We start from the raw sequence: 24096 nt of genomic DNA on the forward strand, positions 1-24096 counted from the left end.
ACCGATTTCTCATTATTAGACTATTAAAGGTTTATTTTATCGTACTTCCCACAATGCATCTTCTGAATGTTCTGGTGACATCTACAATGACCCTAAGAACAACAGTTCACATTATTATCACAGGAGATATGTTTACATAATTATAAAAAGAATGATTTATATTATAATAGAAATTAAAATGAAATATTATTTATAATATAAAGAATACATTATAATTTATACATAATTCTTTTTTTGAAGAAACGACTGATTAAAATAAGTATGGATGTCATCCGGCATGTACGAGACGCCAGAAATAAGACAGAATGATGCCCAGAAATTTATTTTACGCTTCCCTGAATATTATACAATCTTGGCAATCTTAGAAAACGAAAGTCCAAAAATTAAGATCAATTTTAAAGGTACCGAACTAACTTCTGGCAAAGCTGTCTAGTGCAGCCTTGTTCTGTGTTTGGCGTCTGCCGTAAAGCAGAAGTTGTTTGACGCATGCACAGAAGCGATACAGAGCCTATGGGGATTTCAGGGGCAGATCGGGTACTGACTGGGGTCTGCACCGGAAGCAGTGCTGGGTGACAGGTCTGCAGCCAGACTTTCTTGGAAATATTTGCTATTTAAGAAAATTACTAAGGGTTTTGTCTTCCGCAACGTTTTAGTAAGTTTATGGCCATGTTATCATCTCTACCTGCTAGGCTAATTGTGCGAAGGACACGTAGCTTGTCACCAAGCAACCGTGTCTTCCAGACCAATGTAAACGCTGCCACCTGCCAGGGCATCCGTAATACACAGGTGGACACCCATCGCAACACTGTCGTGTCGACTTCCCGAGACTCGAAAGGGGGAATTCTGGATGATAAAAAAGCAAATGGGAACTCTTTCGTGCAGTACCAGAAATTTACCCATAGATGGCTGTCAAACCTAGACAACCGACGACGTTCCTGGGCAGCTCTGGCCGTCCGAGGGCGCAACAAGAACCAGTATTGGGAAGAGAGCCATGAAACATGCAGGGCTGTATTGGCCCCCGTTGGTTTGCTGACTGCTGCAGCTGTTGCATTCTGCCTAAGGAAAGATTCGGACAACAAAGGTAGACAGTTTTTATCATGTCTGACATACTACTATAAATAATAATCAATGTAGTTAATATAATTTGAAAGCTGAAATTCACGAGCTATCATTTTAAAAATTCAGTACATGATGGCTTGTTAAAAGCTGTTAAAAAAAAGAATCGCTGTGTTCGAATTTGAGTAGGCAAGATACTTTTTGAAGATGCCAGATAGAATTGAGTTGCAGTCCTCCAACCTGGTGTCTGGAGAGATTTTAGTCAAATATTGTGCCCACATTTGTGGCAGAGTTCTAGATTATTGGACAGGGACCTGAGGGGTTATGATAAGATAAGTTACACTGTATTGAGCCACAAAAAGAATGGAGAGAGCAGACATCAATCAATCAAGCAAGCAATCAAGAAGCAATATAATTATACACATTTTTATACACAATTAAATATTAAATAATATCAAGAAGTTTAAAAAGGGAATTTAAGGAGATGAGATGAGAATAAGAACAGAAGTTAAAAAATAAAAAGGCAACATTCAAAAAACTAAAAGGCAAATCTAGACATTATTGCACATAGGAAGTTAATAAACTCAATGGAGGTATTGTATGTGATATTGCACATATTGTTTAATTTATCTGCATTTCTTATTGCATAGTAAGCGGGTGAACTGAACTACTGGGAGAAGACTTGGTTAAATACTCTGACTGGAGAAGGCCCTGATGTATCTCTCCTTAAGACACTGGAGGTGAAGAAGCTTGCTGCTGAAGGAGCTAGCAATGATGTTGCAGTCTCCTGCAGGGGGTGGGAAGTGTTCTCCAAGATGGACAAGATCTTTGCCATCATCCTCCTTCTCTCCCACCACCTCCAGAGGATTGAGGGGGCATCCCAGAACAGCTGGCTGTCTTTAGCAGCTTGGTATAGCTCTTTCTGCCTGCAGTCATTATGCTGCTGCTCCAGCAGATCACTCCATTAAAATGCTCTGATGCTAGAACAGAGTCATAGAGGGTCCTCAGAAGTGCTCCTGAACAACCCAAGTTTTCTGAGCAGGTTGAATCTGCTCTGACCTTTCTTATAGAGTGTATTTGTGTTAACAATCCAGTCCAGTTTATTATTCAGATGAACATCCAGGTACTTCTAAGAGTCCATGTTCTCAATGTCTGTTATCTCGATGTTACCACTTGGGGTGGAGTTTGCCTGCCAGTTTGAGTTTGCCTTAAAGTTAGAGTTAGCCTAAAATCCACCACCAGTTACCTGATTTTCAGGCAATTCAGCAGGCACCAGTCCACAAAGTCCTGGTTGAGTTCTCTGTACTTTTGTCCCAGTCAGTGATGATGCCAACAATGGTGGTGTTGCGCCCTCCTCCCTTTACACTGAGGGACAACAAGTTACCTAAATAGCAGCTGCACTATAAAGGGAGAGGGGAGGAGGTTTCTCTCTCTCACTCGCTCTCTCTTTTCTGCAGATGACAGTGGAGGTAAGAGCTGTGGTGACTCTCCTGTCAAAGACATCTACAGGGCAATCTGATGGTGTCCTGTCTTTTGGTGGCTTCTGTTGGTTTGCAAGGTTTCCCCAGGTCTGACGGCCCACTGCATGGTTGGCCCAGTGAACCTCCCTTCGCTTCTTTTATCTTCTTTTCAGAACTTTCTTTGTTGAAATGTTGTGAAGGCTAGTCTGGGGTTTTGTCCCCTGAAAATAAATGTTTATTTGGATCATTGTCGTTTGGCATTTTCTTAGTATTATCAAGTACTGTGGCTGGGGCCCTTGTTCTGTAGATGGCAGTTTGCTGTGTGGTGAGAGAAGTCTGCAGTATAGAGATTGAAAAGAAAGAAGGCAAGAACAGTCCCCTGCAGGGCCTCTGTACTGTAGACCCCAGTGTTGGCAGTGGCTGGTTGGTGAGGTAATCTAGCAGCCACATTGTGAGGCAATGACCCAGTCCTGTCTGATCCAGTTTGTCCATCATAAGCTTGTTGTTGTTGAAAGCACTGGAGAAATAAAAAAACCTGACTTTTGCAGAGCTTCTCGTCTTCTCCAGGCACGAGGCATCCATGTAGAATAACGTCATCCACAACGGCGTCATTAATACTGATGCCTGCCTGATAGGTGAAAGCAGGTCCATTGATGAGCTGACCAGGGGTCGCTAAATTGTTAGGTTGGAAAAACCTCTCAGTCACACAACAGTTCACATTCTTAAGGCACTTAAGAGCAAGGCTTTTTAGGTCACCAGGCCATCCGACTAACAATGGGAAGATGTGTCGTGTCTCTGAAAAAGTTCACCAATTTAAAGCATATAAATAGAAAATAAAATAGGCCCTTTAATGGAACCTTGCAGAACACCACAACTAAAATGCCTTGTTGAAAGTGAGGACCGTATTTTCCGGACTATAGTCGCTCCAGAGTATAAGTCACACCAGCCCAAAAGTGCATAATGAGGTAGAAAAAAATATACATAAGTCACACTGGAGTATAAGTCGCATATTTTGTGGGTAAATTATTTTACAAAATACTAGATCAAAAACAGACATTTCATCTTGGTAGGCAAGTTATAACATTAATAAAAGAATAGAGAACAGGCTGAATAGGTGTAAGATATGCTAACACAATGAAGGTTTTTTAGCTACATGAAAAATAAACATGAGCAGAAAAGGTGTCCAGTGTTAATGTAACATAATAGCTGTGGCCATCTAGCTTTCTGCCTGCAATTCACTTTTTTTTTTGTTTTTTTCATCACAGTAAGAGTAGCCTCTGCTTTTCTCCAAACCTAAACAAGTTTCTCATTTACTCCAAACCTTCTCTCTGCTGCTTGATTACTGTTTCAGCTGCAAATTTCACTATTTGCAGCTTGCAGTCTGTAGAATATGATTTTCTTTTGGGGGGAATTTGTGTTCAGTCGTTCTCAGTTGTCCTTGTAAGCTAATGTTTCATTTTTAAATATTAAATCATTACGGAGTAGGAGATATCACTGCTTAAATTTAGAGTGCCCCTCGTGGCTGTCTGTGAATTATTTCTTAAATTTTTTTTTTTCATGTATAAGTTTCTCCGGAGTATAAGTCGCACGGTAGTTACCTATGGTCACTAAATAAGTTCTTGACAAGTTCAATTGCTTTTATCTATAAGTATTTTTTAGATTTTTAGATTGTCTGTTACTGATAAGTAGTCAGTGAGGTAAGGGTTCTTTTTAATTTTTGAGTACTTGTACACATGGTAGATAATTAACGTAATGTGTTGTTTCTGCCTTTACATCAAAAAGGTGATGCTCTCCTGGAAGCCGCAAAGACCAGTAACTCTGAAGATGTAGAAAGGTACTTGTATGTCTCTATTTATCAGAAAAAAAGATTATTTATGTTAATTCTACGCAAATATTCAACATGTAACATGCATACACTCTATATAAGGTGTGCCTCCATATACCAGAAGATCAGTTAGGGTCTTGTTTTTTTGTCATCATTGTCCACCTAAATATGTCATAATGACCTTGTCATATATGAATTCAAAGTAGATGAAAGAATAGAGTGACTTTTTGTTTATTATACTTAAAAATGATATTTACCATTTTTTTCTTTAAAGTTATGTGTATATATGCAAGTATTTGCTGAACACATTCAAATCATCGAGTTTGGCCACCTTCTTTTGGTCTAAAATATTATTTCAGATGATGTAATACAAAAAACAATCACTAGATGGAGGAAGAGTCCTTGTGTGTACGTATGAAAACAGCTTGAGAAGAGGGGCTGTGCAGGATGATGCCCACACCACAAGTTGTTCCATTTTCAGTCAAAATTACAGATGTGGCTGCACAAGACAATGTATATGAAAGACGTTTATTGCAAGACCTTATTTCCCACTATCTGTCACACTTAGTACATTATTAATGCTCTATTTTATATCTACAGTCTGTCATTTGAGGGATTTCTTAATTGGCCCACTTGACACAGTGCACATATTTGTTCTTGTGCGTCACTATTTTTTGACTGTGTAAGCTTTGTCTGTAGCAGATGATCAAGGTGAGAGTGCAGTGAAGTGGTTCTTTACAGCCACAGAACAAACACTGATGAAGCAAACCAAATTCCTGAATGATTTTTCTAAAAAAAATTCTGCCATTTTCTGCCAAAAAATCTATTTCCAAAACCTCTCTCCTTGAAAAAGCGTCAGTTAATTTGAGACCCTCGAGCAGAAATCCTAACACACCTGACTTACATGCACACAAGCATACTTATGAACTATTAAAAATCCTGTCCTGTGGAAAACCTCCTGTTTGTTTCCAATTCCAAAAACTGCACAGCCACAGATCCACTAGGGACCCTTTTCCTGAACCTCCCACCTGATAAAGACTATAGAGATTATCATTCTCAGCCACCGTCACAGAATGGTGAGCACAGTGATTGACCCGCTGCAGTTTGCCTACAGGCATGACATCAGGGTGGATAACATGGTAATCTACCTGCTGCAGCAACTGGAGATTATCAGCAGTGCTGTGAGACACATGGTGTTAGACTTCTGTGGCATCTTCAACAGCATTCAGCTGTCTCTTCTGCAGGGATGACAACTGGCTGCATGGACGACTGATGACCTTACCAGTGGTTCAAAGTACATGAGGTTGAGTAACTGTGTGTACGAGGTGGTAATCTACAGCACGGATTAGGGTGGTGAACCTGAGTGGTGTTTTGTTATTGGACTTCTGTGTTTGGACTTCACAGTTTGTTCATAACCAACACCACAAACACCATAAGAGTGCACATGACACCAGAACACCCTGGGCCACAGGCAATCAACTTGATCAACTTTGTTGTCGTTTCAACTGACCTCCACTCGTATGTTTTGGACACTCGGGTAAAGAGAGGGGCTGAGCTGTCAACCGATCACCACCTGGTGGTGAGTTGGATTCGCTGGCAGGGGAGAAGGCTGGAAAAGCCTGGCAGATCCAAACATGTTATGAGGGTCTGCCATGGAGGTCTTCAACTCCCACAAGCCAAGCAGGCTGTCCAGGAGGCAAAAACTTGAGTCTGGGAGGAGTTCGGGAAGGCCATGGAGAAGGACTATTGGTCAGCCTCAAAAGAATTCAGGCAAACCGTCCGACGCCTTAGGAGGGGGAAGCAGTGCTCCGCCAACACTCTTCATAGTGTGGGAGGGGACCTTCTGACCTCAACTGGGGATACCGTCAGATGGCGTAAGGATTACTTTGAAGAGCTCCTCAATCCCGTTGTCACACCATCCACTGAGGAAGTAGAGCCTGGGGGCTGTGAGGAGGACTCTGCCAAAGTCACCAATGTAGTTAGCCAGCTCTTCAGTGGCAAGGCACCAGGGGTGGAGGAGCTCCACCCTGAGTTCCTTAAATTTCTGGATGTCTCTGAAGTCTCTGCACTTATGCAGTCGGTGTACCAGACCTTTATGGTAAAGAAAGTCGAAAGGTGGAGCTCTCGATTTGCCAGTCAGTCTGCGGTCCTACTCTCACCTATGGTCATGAACTTTGGGTAATGACCAAAAGGACAAGATGGCGGATACAAGTGACTGAAATGAGTTTCCTCCACAGGGTGGCTGCGTGCTTCCATAGAGAGAGTGAGAAGCTCAGTCATTTCGGAGGAGATATGGGAAGAGCCGCTGCTCCTTCATGTCAAGAGGAGTCGGCTGTGGTGGCTCAGGCATCTGTTTCGGATGCCCCCTGGACACCTCCCTAGTGAGGTATTCCAGGTATGTCCCCCCGTAGGTGGCCCCAAGGCAGACCCAGGACATTCTGGAAAGATTGTCTTTCAGCTGGCCTGGAAGTGCCTCGGAATACTCTCCGAAGTGCTGGAGGAAGTGCCTGGGGAGAGTGAAGTCCGGGCATCTCTGCTTAGGCTGCTGCCGCTGCAACCCAGTTCCAGATAAAGCAGGAGAAGATGAGACCAGATGGGTTAGGATCAGTTCATCGTGGTGGTGGTGGAGTGGTGTGAGCAACTGCCTGCGCTTAAACACTATTAAAACAAAGGAGATGGTGACTGTATTCAATTGAAGGACACTACCTCACACTACAGTGAACTTCCAGGGCTTGGACATTGAAATGGTGGATGTTTTTAAGTAACTGTTTTTTTTATTTATTAACAATCAACTGGCCTGGTCACACGCTGATGCAAAAGGGGGCAAAGCTCCACCTTCTGAGGGAGTCCTTTGGACTTTTGTAGCCCTATGATAATGATGTTCTATAATTCTGTGGTTGCCTCAGCCATCCACTTAGCTAGTGAGGAGGCAGCTCTCATCATGACAAGAAGAAGCTAAATAAGCTGGTCAGGAGGGCAGTCCCTGTGGAGGAGGTGTGAAAGAAGGGTGTTGCCCAAACTAAGCTCTATCATGGACACCACCGCTCACCTGCTGCATCAGACAGTTTAGGCTGTGAGAAGCCCCTCCAGCGGCCCACTGATAAACCCTCAGTGGAAAAGGCAACACTACCACAGATATTTCATTCCCACCCCTGTAAGACTGTACAACTTAACAGTTAAGCTGTTAGTCTGTTATTTCCTTTGCCAGTGCACTTGGTATCTAATGTGCAATAAATCCCATTTGCACTGTTGTATGTAGGTGGTATTCTTAAATTTCACTTCTTTGATTTGTTTTTGAGATAAATGTAAGTTCATTTTTTATTTAGTATACTTTCTGAATGTTCAGCTTCAACAGTCAAAAATCTTATCTTTGAGTTGATCTGTGTCAATTTAGCAGCATTTTTCTTTGTCAGCTACCTCAGCAGATAACATGGACAGAATTTCAGGACATATAACCCTTAGAAGGTTAGGGTTAGTTCAACAGAACTACATATTTAAATAAATGATAAAGGAAACTGGAGCTGTGACCTAGATTTGTGCACTTTGTTCAAATGTCTTTTTTCCCCCAACACAATTTAACCATTTAGATTGACTCATTTTAAATTTGTCAAATTATGACTTAACTCTTCTGCCATTGGTAGTTCTTAATATGCTATCACAGGTCATGCTATCGCAGGTCACGCTTGCATCATTATTTTTATGGGGTGGATCGAGCAACCACATTCTTTTTAACCACATTCTTTTTATTCATGATGTGAAGACACCAAATGAGCTCATGGATGGTGAAAGCAGTCAAAGTGTTGGATTGTTAACAGATTCTGTAACACAGGACATTAACTACAACATAAATGTCTGCAAAGGTGCAGAAGTCCTGCATATTCTCTGTATAAGGTGCAAAGGAGTTTGGAGCAACCCTGTTAAAAATCAACTCTAAGAAGAGCTAAAAAAAAAAAAAAAAGTATTTAAATCGAATCCAGGAAATACATTGGAAAAACTATAGTTTTGTTTTACTCATCAGGCTGTTAAAGGAGGGTGCCGACCCAAATCACCGCCATCGCCTCGGTTGGACTGCTCTGATGGTGGCAGCCATGAACCAGCAGCATGGGTCTGTATGCATTTGTCTCTGATGAAACACACACACACACACACATACACTGGTGAGCCTCCATAACAATAATGTGGTATTGTACTATCACGCAGCTGTCTGTGTGGCTTTGAGTCTGGCTATATGTCATCTGAATCTCTGATCTTGTTGTTACTATAGATTTTAGGAAGGACAAAATGCAACTTCAGACTGTCAGAAGGTCTTTACACTTTTCCCCTTTTCTCCTTTCTCTTACCAACAAATTCAATTAGCCTCCTGGCTCCTAAAATCCACACAACACAGAGAGGGGCCGAGGTTAAGACCAGGGCAAATCCAATTTTACAAAGCCTTTTTTCCTCCACCATCAGGACTGTGTGGTCACCTTTTATTTAAAGGGCCTGGTGCACGTTAGATGCATAAAGTAAAATAGATTCAAATGAGCTTACTTCTACAATCTTAAATTTGAAAATATATTTTCAACAAATGCAACTAAGATGGATGTTTTTTCAAATTAAAGTTTACAGTCAGTTTACAGAGTGCATAAGCAATACTTGTTTTATTTTATTCCAAATGCCTTCATTTTAAAATTCAAGTTATTTTATAGTAGAAGTACTTAAATGTACAGTTTAAATTATTTATCTCTGAATTTTTGTGTAGGTTACAAAACTGTTGTATACATTTAAATATAAATCCAGATCGCTCATTTCTAAGTGTTTAGTATTTTCTGATTTGCACAGTCTTGGCATTTAGGTTTGTCATTTTGTTTGAATTCTTTGCTCCTCACAATCTATTTTCAAAATATTAATAATAATGCTTATTTTATTTTAAAGATACAAATAACGTGTACATGCCTTTTGGTGGAACTCCAAACTGTGTGTTTGCAATGCATTTTGTGTGAATGTGAGTGCATGCCTTATGAGTGCTATAACTCAATGGGCCAGTGACACTCCTGAGTTTAATTCCATCTTAAAACCCCCAGTGAGCACTAACTGCTGCAGGGAAGACAGCATATCAATTCACACACATCAGTCACAAATGCCTTTTGTACATGTACATACACATGGATGTGCACACAGGCGACAGAAGAGGGGGAGTTTATTCCAAATATCTTCCAGGCAAGTGCCTATTACTCAGTCACACAACTTTATTTGTAGCAGTTAAGTGAAAACACAGCCAACATTATTCACAATGAAAGTTTAGACTTAAGATGTCAGCATTGCTCTAATTGTTGAATTGCTCCCTTTTTTCTTTCTCTTTTTGGTCTTTCTTTCCGTCTTTCATATCATGTGTGTACACACACAAACACACACACATGTATATGCGTTTGTGTATTTATACAGTTTGTGTATACATAACCCTAACCCGTATGAACAGACGGAGAGCAATTAAAGTATTTCAACAATTAGATCTATGCTTGTATTCTATCTTCAAGCTAAACTTCCATCAAGAATAATGTTTATATTTTCATATGTGCCCACATGTGTATTAGGCTCATATCCTGCTGCAGCCTTGGTCAATCTGCCACACAAGAAATCTACTGAAACCCTGAAAAAGATGGACTGACAGCTTCAAAAGTCCAGACCTGACACTCAAATGAAAGCTTTTGGCTCTAGAAGGCATGGAATGACATTATTGTTGATTATCATCATATATTGTGACAATGCAAGAGAGAGGGACCCCTTTAATTGATGCAAACTAATAGAATATTCAGTTGCTAAATATTGAAGTTGAGTGTGGATAAAAACAGTTGGACGTGTTTTATTTATTATTTTGTGGCAAAAAAGCATTATATTTTCCGATCTGTCAAGTGTATAAAGTCTGTGTGTGCGCAAAATGTACGTTTGTGGAGCTTTGATGGCTGCTAAATACTGGAGGCGCAGTGCCTGGCCTGCTGTTTGCATTCTTTAACCCACAATAGTCATCTCCATCTTTCTTTTTCTTCATACATCCCACCCACACTACATTCACTTGCACAATGAATGCTCAGCCAACTAAAACTCTGGTTGACAATTGGACCAGCCCGCTGAGTAACTGAAGGAATGAGAGTGAGTGGAAATATCACCACCTTACACTCTTCATAAAGGTGAATGATTTAAATTCTAGGGGAACCAATGGTTAGACCTAATAGAACTCAAAAAATCTTTAAAAAAAAAACAAAAAACATTTTGGTTTTATATTTGCAAATAACAAAATGGGACAGAGCTGACAACAAAAGTTTGTGCACCCTGCATAGTTGGTACCTAGTAGGATTCTCTGTAGCAGCTTGGAATCGTGTTTTGTAGCAGGCAAGAAGCTTTTTGTCCTTTTTTGAGGGATTTACAAAAATCCATCTTGTATGCACTGCTCTTTTTCATGCTTAGGTCAGGAGACTAACCTTCATGTACATGTATAAGTGCATCTTGGTTATAGGAGGTGCTCAGTGGGTCAAATGTGGTCAAGTGAGAGCTGTCTGGCCGGGTGGTGAGAGATATGGATCGTCAGTTTGGCTCAAATGTCTACTGTAGCCCAGAAGTCACAGAAAAGTCCGTTTCCTTCTTACCTTCAGGCCAAATCTGGGAAACTAAGCCAGGAGTAACCACAAATGGGCTGCTTGGATGAAAGGTCAAATCACTTAGTAACAACAATCACCATTATTATTGAATGCACATTCCCTTGTAATTTAGGTATGGAGGTAGAATATTCTTAATTTCACAAATTAAATTATTAGATGGGTAAACACCTTATTAAGATGCCTAATATGTGATTGTAAGTTGTTTAAAATATAATGAAAATTCAATTAACATGCTTTGATTTAAGCCCCAAATGATTTCTTCAACACTACTCCTAACGCTGCTTCGGAAAAAAATAACGTGTGATAGAATTTCCTTTTCTTTTGAGTTTTTTCAAGTTATTTTATCTACTCGTGCTCGCTTTCCTCTGCCAGTCTTTTTTCCCTCGGTTAATCCCTAAATGTTTATCTTTCTGATGCTTTTAACACAGTTTCAGTGCTGTTTCAAGTCTTTGCACAGCCCTGCCCACCCTTGTGTGACTGACTCTGATTGGAGTCCCTATGTCCCTGTGTGTGTCTCAGAAGATGCCCTGAGGTGTTTGTAGAAGTGCTTGCAAGGGTGAGATGAGAGCCCTCCGCGGGTCACAGCCCTCTCTGCCCCCAACCACATTGATACAGTAACAAAAGGGGACCCCCGGATAGGCCTTTATACCTCCCACAGCAAGGTCAAACACAAAGACTCGGCCAGGTTATTCCCAGCCTCACTCTCCAACAGGCTCCAGGGTAACACAAACTGCAATATTAAGATTCAGCTCAGATTGTGTTTTAACACAAATGAAAGGGGATGACTTCTTTTTCCTGAATTGTTCAATAAATAGGTTCAGAGGGGACAATATACTGTACCACAAATATACGTTAGTTACTTCAAAAAACAACTTTGTTGTACATGTTTTTACAGTTAATTTAACCCTGACTGAATTAAAACATGAGTGATTAAATGCCACTAACACAATTAACCTCAACCTTACTGTTAAACTCCTCATTGTAAAAAATATAGGAAAAAGCATCAGAAACACAAATCATTTTCCAATTGGTACATTCTAACTTTTAACTTTTAGTTGGAGAAAAGGCATCTCCTAACTCTATGCTGAAATTACTTAAGAACCACAAAATTGGGGGGAGGGGGGTTCTACACCCCACATTAAACATTTAGAAGTGATTATTCTTGATGTCCTGACTCGAGGCCATGGCTACCATGTGAATCCTCATTATGCTCTTCTTTTTAGGGCTCTTTTTCTTTTAAGCTATTATATTCAAAAATACCTCTCACTCTGCTGGTTGCAGGCTCATAGGGTAGCTATCACCCTGTGTCTTTTTCACAGGGAATACAGAATAGGTGACTTGGTTTTGTCTGTCTCAATGTCAAAGCCATTGCTCATGTTCTTGATGGAACATGTGAAGTGTGTTCTGTAGACAGAGAGACAGTACCTGGAATGTCCTCCAGGTCACAGTCTGTGGTGTTGCCGAGGCAGTCTTGTTTGTTCTATACGACGGTACGCTTCAGTGACAGCCTGTCCACAAACACCCTCCACCTCCAGCAGCGTTAGACACAGTTGACCTTTGACACCTGCATAAGTACGAAATGTGCACTTACATTTGAAATGTGTCCAGTGAAGAAAATCTACCAAATTAAATAAAGCTGGTCAGAGATGAAAGTAAATAAGTTTGCATGTGCCAACTATATTAATAACTTGTTTAGATTTTATTTGCACATGTATATTGTATTTTCAATGATGTAATTGTCTAATCGTTTATAGATTTGGGATGTCTCTTCATTTTAATAAACTCTTTGATATTCCACTATCTTATAGGTACAGTAGGTGCCAAAGTAACCTGGTCTTGAATTTCTATTATTCAGAATAATATTAATATTAGAAACATAATATTAATACATGTATGGAATGGCTTTATATGTAATTTTATTGTGTGTGTTCCAGTGTGGTGAAAGTTCTACTTAAAAAAGGTGCTGACCCAAACGCAGGAGATGAGTTCAACAATGTTTATGAGACATCGCGGGAGAGGGGCATTCATTCACTGGAAGGTAAATTGAAACAAGTTCACTGTCTCTGCTTCTTTGAGGTTGGTATATTTACTATTTTACACATATCTATTGGGCATTGAACCAATTTATTGTGAGACTTGATTTTCATATGCATTAAACAGTGTGTTTCACTTCAGCTCTCTTGCTCACGCTGTGTGTTGTGTGTGAGTGAGACAAGATGGCACAATCTCACACACATACTTCACCTTCATTGTCTGTGTTGGCTTTCTGCAGACATATTTATATGGGATATGTATATTGCAGACATTTATATGGCTGTCAACTTTGGACCCATGTGGGGCCAGCATTGCATGGTGAAGGGTTTTCCAGGCACACAGTGATGGATGGGCTGGGGGGCTGTGTGGCACTTTATTGAGTTAGCTATGATTAACCCACTGTCTCCCCCCTCCCCCATCACACATACATACAGTGCAAGGGGATTTGTCACAGATGTGAAGACAAAGAGTTGAATAGATGGAAGAAGGAAAAGACTTATGAAGAAAAATAAACATTCACTGGCAAAGAAAGAAAGAGGCATTGCGGACAAATGTTAAGAAGAGTGAAGTGTGGGTTTGAAAGAATAAGGGTGGGATGAAGGGGAGTAGAAAAGGAAGAGGCACGGAACAAGAGAGAGAGACAGACTGATGAAAGCTGCTGATGAAAACAGTGAGAAAGGAGGTAAAGACTCAGAATGGCAGAAAAGGGTGCGGTATAAAATGAGTTTGGTTTTTAATAATTGGGATCAGACGCGACACCTATTTATAATAATGAACACAGAATAATGAAAATATGGCTGCATCAATCCTATCATGACTGACCAAAAAAGTCTCACCTTCCTACAATCAGCTGCCTTGAATGTGAATATATCAGACATTTCTTCAATTTAAGGCTCCAATATTTGGTTTTATTGGTTTTATACCACGTTATTGTTATTGTGGCTCACCAGTGTGTGTGTGTCTGTGTGTGTCTGTGCGTGTGTGTGCGTGCACGCGTGCGCTTCTAGCAGTATACCAGCATACACTGGTAACAAGAGGGAATTGTATTTGTGTTCTACACTCATGTATTTCTGTGTTGCTTTCTGTCTCCAACTCTAGTCCTGGTGTCCAGAGAGGATGAATTCAGCAGCAGGCTCAGCAGCAGGGCTGGATTCCGTGGATGCACGGCGCTTCACTATGCCACACTCGCTGATGACCAACACACTGTCTCCATGCTGCTGGAAGCTGGTATGAGACAAGCTTAAATCTCATGATAGTAATATATTTCATTCTTGTTTTGTCTTTTTTTTTAACCATTAGATTGTTTGCTCATCTGGTAAAGAGGACATGATTTCACAAACCGTACAAGCTGTTTCAACCACATTAAGGAATACTGGGGACAATATCTTAAATATCAGTTTAATAGTATTACGTACCCTTTAATTATTTTGCCGTGTGCTTTTTAACCTGGCTTGTGTGCAGTCTCCATCAGCCTGAAAAAAATGACCATTAATAAATACCTTAATAGAAATACTCATAAAATGAATAAAATGTCAAAGCCCACCTGCAATTGATCATATTTGTTCATATACCAGATTTACCACCCCCCCAAATTTGCACCTGTCATTGTCTTTTGCTGCACACGCTCAAGCACGTATAGCCCCTGAGGGCCTGAGCCCCCCTCAACACCCCCTCTTGGCAAGCAACTATTAAATAAGCCAGAGCTAGTTGAACTGTGACCTCACTACAGAAAATGCCCTTGGGGTAACTACAAAATCACTCTTGGTGTGCATTTCTCTAATAAATATTTAAAAAAAATCATAATCACTTCCTAATGTGCCTTCTCTGTTTTTTCTGAATGTTTTTTTTTATCACAAATCACACACTTAGTAGTGGTTTCATTTTAGTCTCCAGAATCCAAAAACACTAGATTTATTAAATCAACCGCTCTATCACGATGCACATACTGAAAAACACACACTGACACATTATTGTCTTTCTATTTATGATGGATGGTGCCACCACAGCTCTGGTGCACCAGTCTCTCTGCCTCACCCGTGTGTCTGTAAGCACTTCAGTACTCTTAGATAAATCACTTGCTGTAACTGAATCAAATGTTCTGCAGGAGTTTTGCATTAAAAGGTAAGAAATTTCACAAAGCAGAATATTTTTGGGCAATCCCATTAAAACAGACAGTTTTTTTGTCTGACTGAGCATTTGGAAGGTTGGCGCCACCATCTCAGTCAATAACAATTATAGCACTGCAGACTCTACCGCCTTCAGAGTCAGATTAATTACTGTCAGAACACACCCTTGCATTTTGATGTTTGTTTTACAAAGATAGTTTTTATACTTATTCCCTTTTAATATACTGCATATTTCTATGGCATGCATGTTTGTAAACTACCATAACTACAGAAGAACATTCTTCATTCAGCCTCAACTAACCCTCAGTTCAGAACTCAATCCATCAAAATCCCACCCTTGAGCCTCACCTAGGCAGCACACAATCCCTGCTCTCAAGACTGTGCAGCAGGCATATGATGAGCTGCAGTCACTAATGAACAATTGATGGTCTTAGGAAAGAGGAGACACCCGTGCTAATAGCCCCTGTGGCAAACACACACAATCCCCTCCACACCTACACACACAGAGGCAGGTGCACTCTCCCACCAGCAACAATATAAGAGAGGGAGGATGAAATAGGAATTTCCTAATAGGTATAACTAAAGCACTTATAATGACAGGATGACATGTATGTGTGTGTGTGTGTGTGTGTGTGTGTGTGCATGTGTGTGCATTGCAGGAGCTTCTCCTGTTATAAATTACTCCGGTCCTTGATATTAAGGCCTAAATGATACTATTTATTATGACGTGTATGGCTCGTGGGCGCCTTATTGCTTTTTTTTTTTTCCCCAAGTGTTTGTGTTGGTGGCCGAGGATTATGGTATATTATTGTCACGATCAATAACTTGGTTAGCAGGACCCAAAATTTAAGGATTTATTGATAATTATAAACCTGATTATTGGTCTTTGTGGTTAATAACCACACCAATGAAACAACAAAATCTGCTGCAAAACCACCACAAAACTCAATTTTTCTTGCTCTTATACATCAATTACAATGTTGAGATTATTTATCTGTGTGAAAAAATTTTACCAGATATTTGGTAGTTTTCTCCTGGTTTGCAGACCAGTTCAGCTCAATTGATAGTTTCTATTCAATTTACTAGACTTTTTAAGGTTGCTTTAAAAAGCTGACAAAGAATTTGTTCTTGTGATGTGATTGAAATAATATGGCTTTTGAAAATAAGTCACATCAGTCAGTCTTTCTTCTTTGTCCCTTCTTTGTACCTGATGAGAGAATAAAGTGTTGACACTTGTGTCGTGTTGGGTGTGGCTATGATCAGCATATTACTCTATATGCACAAATCACAATGTGATGGTAAAATGTAGCCGGAAGCATTTATTGAGATAATGGAACTAACAGTGGACCTGAAGCAGAAAGCACTGCTAACCAGTCTGGGAGACACCCACAGTGTCATGCTTCCTACATGCTGTGATGCAATGTTTTCACTAAATGAGATGGTAACCTTTTAAACCTCCTTTGGGCTCCTCCTTCTCGAAGTATGTGGCAGCAGCCTGCTGTGTGTATACATTTTAGAACAATGCTCCGTGGTGGTGTTTGAGCATAAGTGTCAATATGTTTGTTGTAGGCACATGTCCCAGTTATGAAACCATGTCTCCTGCTTTCCTGCATGTCCATTCTTGTTCACTGCAGTTAGTCTTAGCGACCCCTGAACTCATGTGACCGCTCACCCCGAGATCGACTTTATTAGTCGACATGTTGGCCACCCCTCTCTCAGCCCCCTGCTGAGGTAGTCATTGTGCTGAAAAAAGGACGATGATGGTTTTGTTTTTATTGGGTCATGTGTGTGTGTTGCATACAGGTGCCAACCCCATGCTGACTAATGGTTTGGGACACACAGCCCGAGCCTATGCTAAGGAGGGAGATGTGAAGACAATGCTAGAAGAGTGGGAGGTTAAGGTTGGCCTGACTGCTTATATTTAGATGCTAACAAACTGCAATGAAAGTAGAAGCCATTAATAGATCTTTCATTGTCATACAAACAGCCAGTTTTGATCCTTATATTTCGTGGCGCCAGAACTGGATCACAGTCTACTAAATAACCATATAGGTTATTTACTCATCATCACTCACAAATATGCACATGCATAAGTTTGTGTCCGTCTATTGCAGTGAAGAAGTTTTACATTAACTTTGTAAATTATAGAATAATACTTCAAAGTACCTAATCCACTTACCATTAATAATCATCTTGGAATTAGAAGGTAGATTTGGATGTTAAATCAAAGTCCATAATGCTTATGACAAACAACTCTGTTCTTATTTGATATGTCATTTCACTTCATTTTATGTTTCTTTTGCTTGTTTGTGTGTGAATTATATTAAGATGTCTTTTTTTTTTTTAAATAAAATATGATCCACCTGTAGTTGTGATGTAGCTTGAGGCCAGAACTAATTAGCATGGAGGGCTAATAAACTGCCTTCTTGTCCTACCAAGTGTATCCACAAATAGGAGGATAAGAACTTAGGGGAGAGAGTTGGAAAAAAGTAAACATACCCAAATTAGCCAAAGTAACAAGGCGTGCCGAAGCAGTAGACCCCGATGGAGGAATAGGACGGTGATAAAACTAAGTGATAAATCTTGAAATGTGTTTATGAAGAAGTTGATCTTGAGAAATGTTTGAAGTTTAGTCTTGAAACCTCTTTCCCTTCATTTAAATAGTTTCAGGAGGCACAAGCGCAGCGGGAGACAGAAGAGAGGCGGAGATTCCCTCTGGAGAGGAGGCTGAAGGAGCACATCGTTGGACAGGAAGGGGCCATCAATACTGTAGCCTCAGGTAAAGACACACCACTCAGGAACACAATCTTGATTTGTGAAATACATTAGATGCTGGTTGTTTTTCTGGATTGTGGTGGAAATGTTATCGGCTTTTACTGTATTTGACATTTGGGTGAATTTCTTTATATTGCCCCCTCACTTTCCCTTTCCCATTTATAATTTATTCATGTGCACACATGTACATAAATAAATTCATGTACCTTGCATTGCTTTTACGCTGGTACTTTTGTCTTTTCTCCGTCACTCTCCTACTGTTCTTCCTAAAGTGGGCATATTCAGAAAGAGCAGCGGAGACTGGAATCAGTTAATTATGATAAAGGAGTGCTATGGTGTGCACCGGTGCTTCTATGCATTTACAGTACCCGTGCTTCTGTGCATTTACCTGTTCAGCTAGACTTCAGACTCTACCACAGATCTGCAGAAGCTGCAGCAGACCATAGCGGCTATCTGTCTCCATGTAAATATCTATGTTTTGTAGAGTATGGCATTTGGTTTTATTTCATTTTAAAATTTTCTGTGCTTCTTTATCACTTTTGATGGGGCCTCTTGCCAGGGCATCTTTTTAAATGAGAGGCTGTTCTCTACTGATTTCACCAAGCAAAATAAATATCTCATGGCCTTTTGAGGTGATATAAGGATTTAATTTTTTTACAGACCAAACAGAACAGAGTAATTAATTAATCAGAAAAATACATAAAACATTTTTTAATCTATTTGATGAGATTCAAAGCACTATAATTAACTGGTTAATTTGTAAAGTATTTTCTTCATCTGTAATATCTTTTACTTTCTCATTGAAACCCAGGAAATTAGTTGTGTCAAAGCAGAAAGGCAGCAGTAAAAACAAGTACAACAAAGTAAGAAAAAAACAGAGAGAGAGAACACTGATGAGTAGAGATGAACAAGAACAACCTGAACGCTTCAAGCGTGAAGTGAAAGACCATTAGGAGGGCTAGAGAAGAGGAGGGAGGATGAGTTAGAGCACAATAACACAGCAGACAATAAAGAGCTGAAATTACAGCAGGCATCCATGGAGGCCATGTATTGATCTGCAGGTGTATGTTTATACAGGAAAAAGAGAAGATATGTTATTTTCATGATCTTCAACAAATTTGTGAACATAATGAATTTGAAGACAGGAGTGAATATTAGAATTAGATTTATTTTGTGGTGTTTTTTTGAGAGCAAATACTCAAAGGATGGATTTTATTCGATGAAAATAGGTCTCTATGTTTATTATTTATTATTGTTAATTTAATGTTGGTAATTATTTAAATTCTATCTAGAATACTTTGCCAAGACAAGAGCAAAGACAGTTTACAGAAGGAATTTCTAAAATAGTGCATTTGACCGAAGAAGACCAAATGATTTCTGCATGAAAGGATTGATTGCTGACAGTAATAGCAGAGTGGATTGTATAGAGCTACCCTCATTTATAGAAATTCTTCCAACATTTCAAAGCACTTACTGACCAACTTGGATTGAATAAAGCTACTTTTCAGTTATTTCTACAAGCCTATCAGTTACTAAAAATAGAAAATGTGTACAACAGTGGTTGACCTGATTGCTTATGGAATATAGCACCAATCAAAACAGGAGAGGAACATCGGATTTTTTTTCCCCAGTCTAGATTTAAATATATTATTTTGCTTGGTATACTTTACCACACTTTCAAAATGGTTAAACTGAAAAGCATCTTGACTAACAGCTGGCCTCCGGCAAGACACACAGGGATAGGAGGTTAGATTGATCCAGGTTTAGCTCTGAGGGCTAAGAGTTATTGAAGAATCTTTCCTCTGTAATTGTATTAGAGTGAAATAGACCTGCCCAATACACACAGCCCAGTGTGTGTGTGTGTGTGTGTGTGTGTGTGTGTGTGTGTGTGTGTGTGTGTGTGTGTGTGTGAGTGTGTGTGAGTGTGTGAGTGTGTGAGTGTGTGAGTGAGTGAGTGAGTGAGTGAGTGAGTGAGTGAGTGAGTGAGTGAGTGAGTGAGTAGGAGAGATCAAGGTTTTTTCTTATTTTGGTCCTTGTTCATGTGTCCTTCTGTCACACTTGTTGTGGATGTTATGCTGCTCTGCTCTGATACTCCTTTGTTTCTAATTTATCTAGTTCATCTGCATATCTCTATCACCCTTCTATTTCCCCTCTTTATCTGCATTGTTTTTTTATTATTGTTCCGTCTGCTGCTTCCTTGATGACTGTATCATGGAAACTAAAGAGTGCACCATTAATAGGATTTAATGTTGCCATTTGAACTGTGACCTTGGTGCCCTGTTTGTTGTTTATGTCAACACTGACAGAAATAACAAATTTGCCAATTTCTAAAAGTTTAATGCACATTTTACAGCTTTCTATCAAAATTCTGATGTTGTGTCCTGAAATACACTGAGCATGGTGCATGAATAGCAATTGTTAAGCCTCTTATGTTGCATTTTGTTGTCTCTGATGTTACGTTATTGTAATTTCCTGACTGTGATCAGTAGTGAAGCTATTTCTCCTGAACATGTGTCTTTGATGATCCAGTGATGAATAGAAAGTGTTTTTTGTTCATGTGTGTGTGTATATATATATATATATGTGTGTGTGTGTGTGTGTATGTGTGTGTGTGTGTATATATATGTGTGTGTGTGTGTGTGTGTGTGTGTGTATATTTGTTTATTTATTTATTATTCATGCCAGTACATGGACGGGTTGTTCATTGTTCTAATATTTTATTATGGATGTGGACATGAAAATATGAGGTTACAACACCTCAACTGATTTTTTTTTTTTTTTTTTTTTTAGCAATTACTATATGTTTTTGTGTTATGTTCACCTAGTTAGCCAAGCTGACATGTTTTTTTGTAATGGAAGTCTTTGGACGCACTCATGCTAACCAACCATTCCCCAGTAGGGAGAGGTGTGACTGAGAACTGTGTGTGACTGGTCCAGTTATTCACAAATGTGCACAAGCACAATTACCTAGACCATGCAGGAAAAGCATGGCGATTAGGTACAGAAGCACAGGCTCAAATGTGACTGCACCTTCATACTTTGTACCTCAGTCTCAGATAAAACAAGACCATCTTGTCAACTTCAAAAATCACCACAGTGTAAACAGAAAAGCAACAATACCAACCAGGAAGCCACACAATAAAACTGTTGCTCATCTATGGTTGTGATTTTTGGCCTCCAATTTCCTAAAAGGCATAGATATGAATGAGTTTGTAATGTCTGGTTTTTAGGTGAGTGGCTAAATATACCGGTACTCTTATTCTATACTCCAATCTACCTCATCGTCGTGTGTGAGTCGGTACTCGCGTGTTGGTCAAGCTGAGTACACACTCCTCTTTAAGCAAGTGTGTGTGAGATGCTGAGATCCATGCTAAACTGATTTCACCATGGCTGCACCAGGGAGGGTAATACAATTACTGCTGGCTAATGGTTCCTCTGAGTAAGGGAGAAGACGCCCACTGTGGGGCGCTTTCAGGAGGTCTCTCATCTGGCTGTAGTTCTCTTGTTTCTCTTTTTTTTAATTTCCCCACCAAATCTTTCTAACCCTTTTCTTATACCCACACTTGGTTCTTTATCATAATTTCTGGTATCCCAACTGGCCTTAGGTCAACTGTCAAAGCCAAGTAATGTTAACAAATGCAAATGAGGGAAATAACAGCCTCACAATTCTTTCTTCCTCCATCTCTTTTCTGTAGCCATCAGAAGGAAGCAGAATGGCTGGTATGATGAAGAGCATCCTCTTGTATTCCTCTTCCTTGGCTCATCAGGAATTGGTAAATCATGGTCTTCTCTTTCATTTCTAATGTGATCTGGGCCCCTGGTCAGAGATGTGGCTGTATATATGTTTACTGTATATATACCTTCCCCATATTTGCGTCGGGCTCATATTAACGTTCCCTTTCTTTGCTTTAGTAACCCAGTTGTGAATGAACCTTTCAGGAACAACAAAAAGCTCATACATTTGTACACATGAAAAGACTTGCAAACATGTCTGGTATTCACCTGACAACAAACCAACTCATAATGTTTTTGAGTCATAGTTAAAAGTATCATATTCAATAACCATAAAGATGTGTTTGAGTGACAGATAGATGAATGAAAATGATTTCCTGCAGAGAGATGTATGAAAAGACTGTACTCACATTCTCCATTGCCTTCAGCGATGAGACATCTATATTCCATGCAGCAGCAACAAATCCAGAACATCTGCATATCAGACTCAAGTCATCAATATTATAAAGCAGCATTTATATGCAGAGTATTTTACTGACAGGCCCGTTCATCAGGAGAATGCAAGATGAGTGAAAGCTTTAGTGCATGGCACCAAGAAATTAGATTTGCTTTACCTGTGAAATTAGTTGGGTGTTTGACCAGATTTACTGATGTTGATTTGAAATGTTTCAGAATGATTTAGGGATTCATGCTACTAACTTTGTCTGAATTGTTGATGCTCGGCATCTCAGGCAAAACGGAGTTGGCCAAACAGGTGGCTCGTTACATGCACAAGGACATTAAGAAGGTTTGGAAAAACTCACACGCACAAAGGCACACACAGATTCAACGCATTGCTTCTTGTAGATGTGAGGCTAAAAAGACTTGAATGTGGTGATATTCTTCATGGGAGAATATTTTCAGTATCACACTATTAATATGGCGTCTTTTGCAGGGTTTCATCCGGATGGACATGTCTGAGTTTCAGGAAAAACATGAGGTAAATTTACCTCCCAAATATGTTTGCTCGGCTGCTTGGTTGATTCATGGGGAGTTTAAGCATTTACAGTATGGTAGATGCAGGATTTCCATACATGGTTAGAGTACTCGAATCATGATATTACAACAGAAAAATGGAAAATCCTGATCTTTAGTCTTGACTGATGTCAATAGTTCATTCACAGCTTACGCAGGTCTTACGACTAATGACTGAGCGTTGGCCCTCGCTCTTAACTGGTGTAAAAGGTGGAATATGAAAGGCTCTCTTTAGTATTGTCACCAATAGTATTTTAGTATTGTCACCTCTTTCATGAGAGCCACATACATTTGGCTTTCTGATGGCAAAAGCATGGAAACATTCAACTGGAGATCTTTCTCTTGGGGGCAGCGGGAATCATGCAAACCATCTTTTTTCACTTCTTGCGTGATTGCATATCTGCAAATTAATTATTAGACTGAACGTCTTTTGCTGCTATACTAATTATGGTAACCAGTGCACACTCTCTGTCTCTCTCTCTCTCTCTCTCTCACACACACACACACACACACACACACGATCAATATCTATCTTAGTGAATTATGCAATCCTGTAAAAACCCTTATTCAAAATGTCCAATTTATACTATTTATTGACTCGGCACAAATTGATCGTAGAGATCGTCGCTGATTATAATAAATAGCAAAATAAATAAAATAATAAAGATCACCTTTATTCCAATATCTGGTTTATGTTTGGACCTTCATTGGGGTCCATAGTTTAACTGCATATACCAGAACCCAACAATCAAACCTTTCATGCTAACTGCCCTCATTTTGAAATTAAATCTCCCTCTTGAATTGTAGCCCTGTTTCTTTAAAGTGAATATTTAGGTAGTAGATTGCTTTTTCTTTAAATTTGAAAAAAAAATTAAATTCAAATTTTCTTATAAGACTATTGAATTTGTGATACCTGTATCCTGCACTATAAATGATCTTTTTGGCTTTTTTTGCGGAGTGAGTTGATACTCTTCTACTTATTAACTAATTATTGCCCCTATTGATCTCAATCTGTATTTGTGGGTTGTTGTTTTTTATATATAAACCTTTGATTTTTTATAATCTCTTCACTCTGTTTCTAGAAAATTAATTTGCACTAACCAGTGCTGAGCCAACTATTGTGCTCCTTAAATTATGATCTTGTTTTCATTTTTTTGGGATAATTTTTGACTCAATTGTTTCTTAGGTGGCCAAGTTTATCGGCTCCCCTCCAGGTTATGTAGGACATGAAGAGGGGGGCCACTTGACCAAGCTGTTAAAGGAGTGTCCCAATGCTGTGGTACTGTTTGATGAAGTGGACAAAGCCCATCCTGATGTTCTCACGATCATGCTGCAGTTGTTTGATGAGGTTTTTGCTCCCACACAAACTTTAATCATTGAGTGAGATTTATTGTGTGTTGCCTTTTGTAAAAAACATTTACTGACATTCATAATATGTG

The 24096-nt window shown here is 39.6% G+C and overlaps 1 protein-coding gene across 5 annotated transcripts in view; it reads left to right on the top strand.

Moving 5' to 3' along the window:
- The first annotated feature begins 479 nt into the window (after positions 1 to 479).
- The window catches only part of clpb (ClpB family mitochondrial disaggregase), a 29530-nt gene continuing 5913 nt past the window's right edge, over positions 480 to 24096 (top strand). The window contains exons 1-13 of one of the 5 annotated variants that reach the window (XM_029843726.1): positions 950 to 1081; positions 1707 to 1796; positions 4299 to 4350; positions 6579 to 6736; positions 8360 to 8446; positions 12911 to 13014; positions 14109 to 14237; positions 16940 to 17037; positions 17801 to 17915; positions 21607 to 21684; positions 22375 to 22430; positions 22578 to 22622; positions 23844 to 24005. In XM_029843726.1, the coding sequence (XP_029699586.1) occupies positions 6657 to 6736; positions 8360 to 8446; positions 12911 to 13014; positions 14109 to 14237; positions 16940 to 17037; positions 17801 to 17915; positions 21607 to 21684; positions 22375 to 22430; positions 22578 to 22622; positions 23844 to 24005 (954 nt within the window). In that variant the 5' untranslated portion in view covers positions 950 to 1081; positions 1707 to 1796; positions 4299 to 4350; positions 6579 to 6656. Of the gene's footprint in view, positions 1082 to 1706; positions 1797 to 4298; positions 4351 to 6578; positions 6737 to 8359; positions 8447 to 12910; positions 13015 to 14108; positions 14238 to 16939; positions 17038 to 17800; positions 17916 to 21606; positions 21685 to 22374; positions 22431 to 22577; positions 22623 to 23843; positions 24006 to 24096 lie in introns of all 5 variants that reach the window. The other 4 variants (XM_011608313.2, XM_029843727.1, XM_011608311.2 and 1 more) reach the window with 4 other exon arrangements.

Source organism: Takifugu rubripes, chromosome 11, assembly GCF_901000725.2.
Source record: "Takifugu rubripes chromosome 11, fTakRub1.2, whole genome shotgun sequence".
NCBI lineage: Eukaryota > Metazoa > Chordata > Actinopteri > Tetraodontiformes > Tetraodontidae > Takifugu > Takifugu rubripes.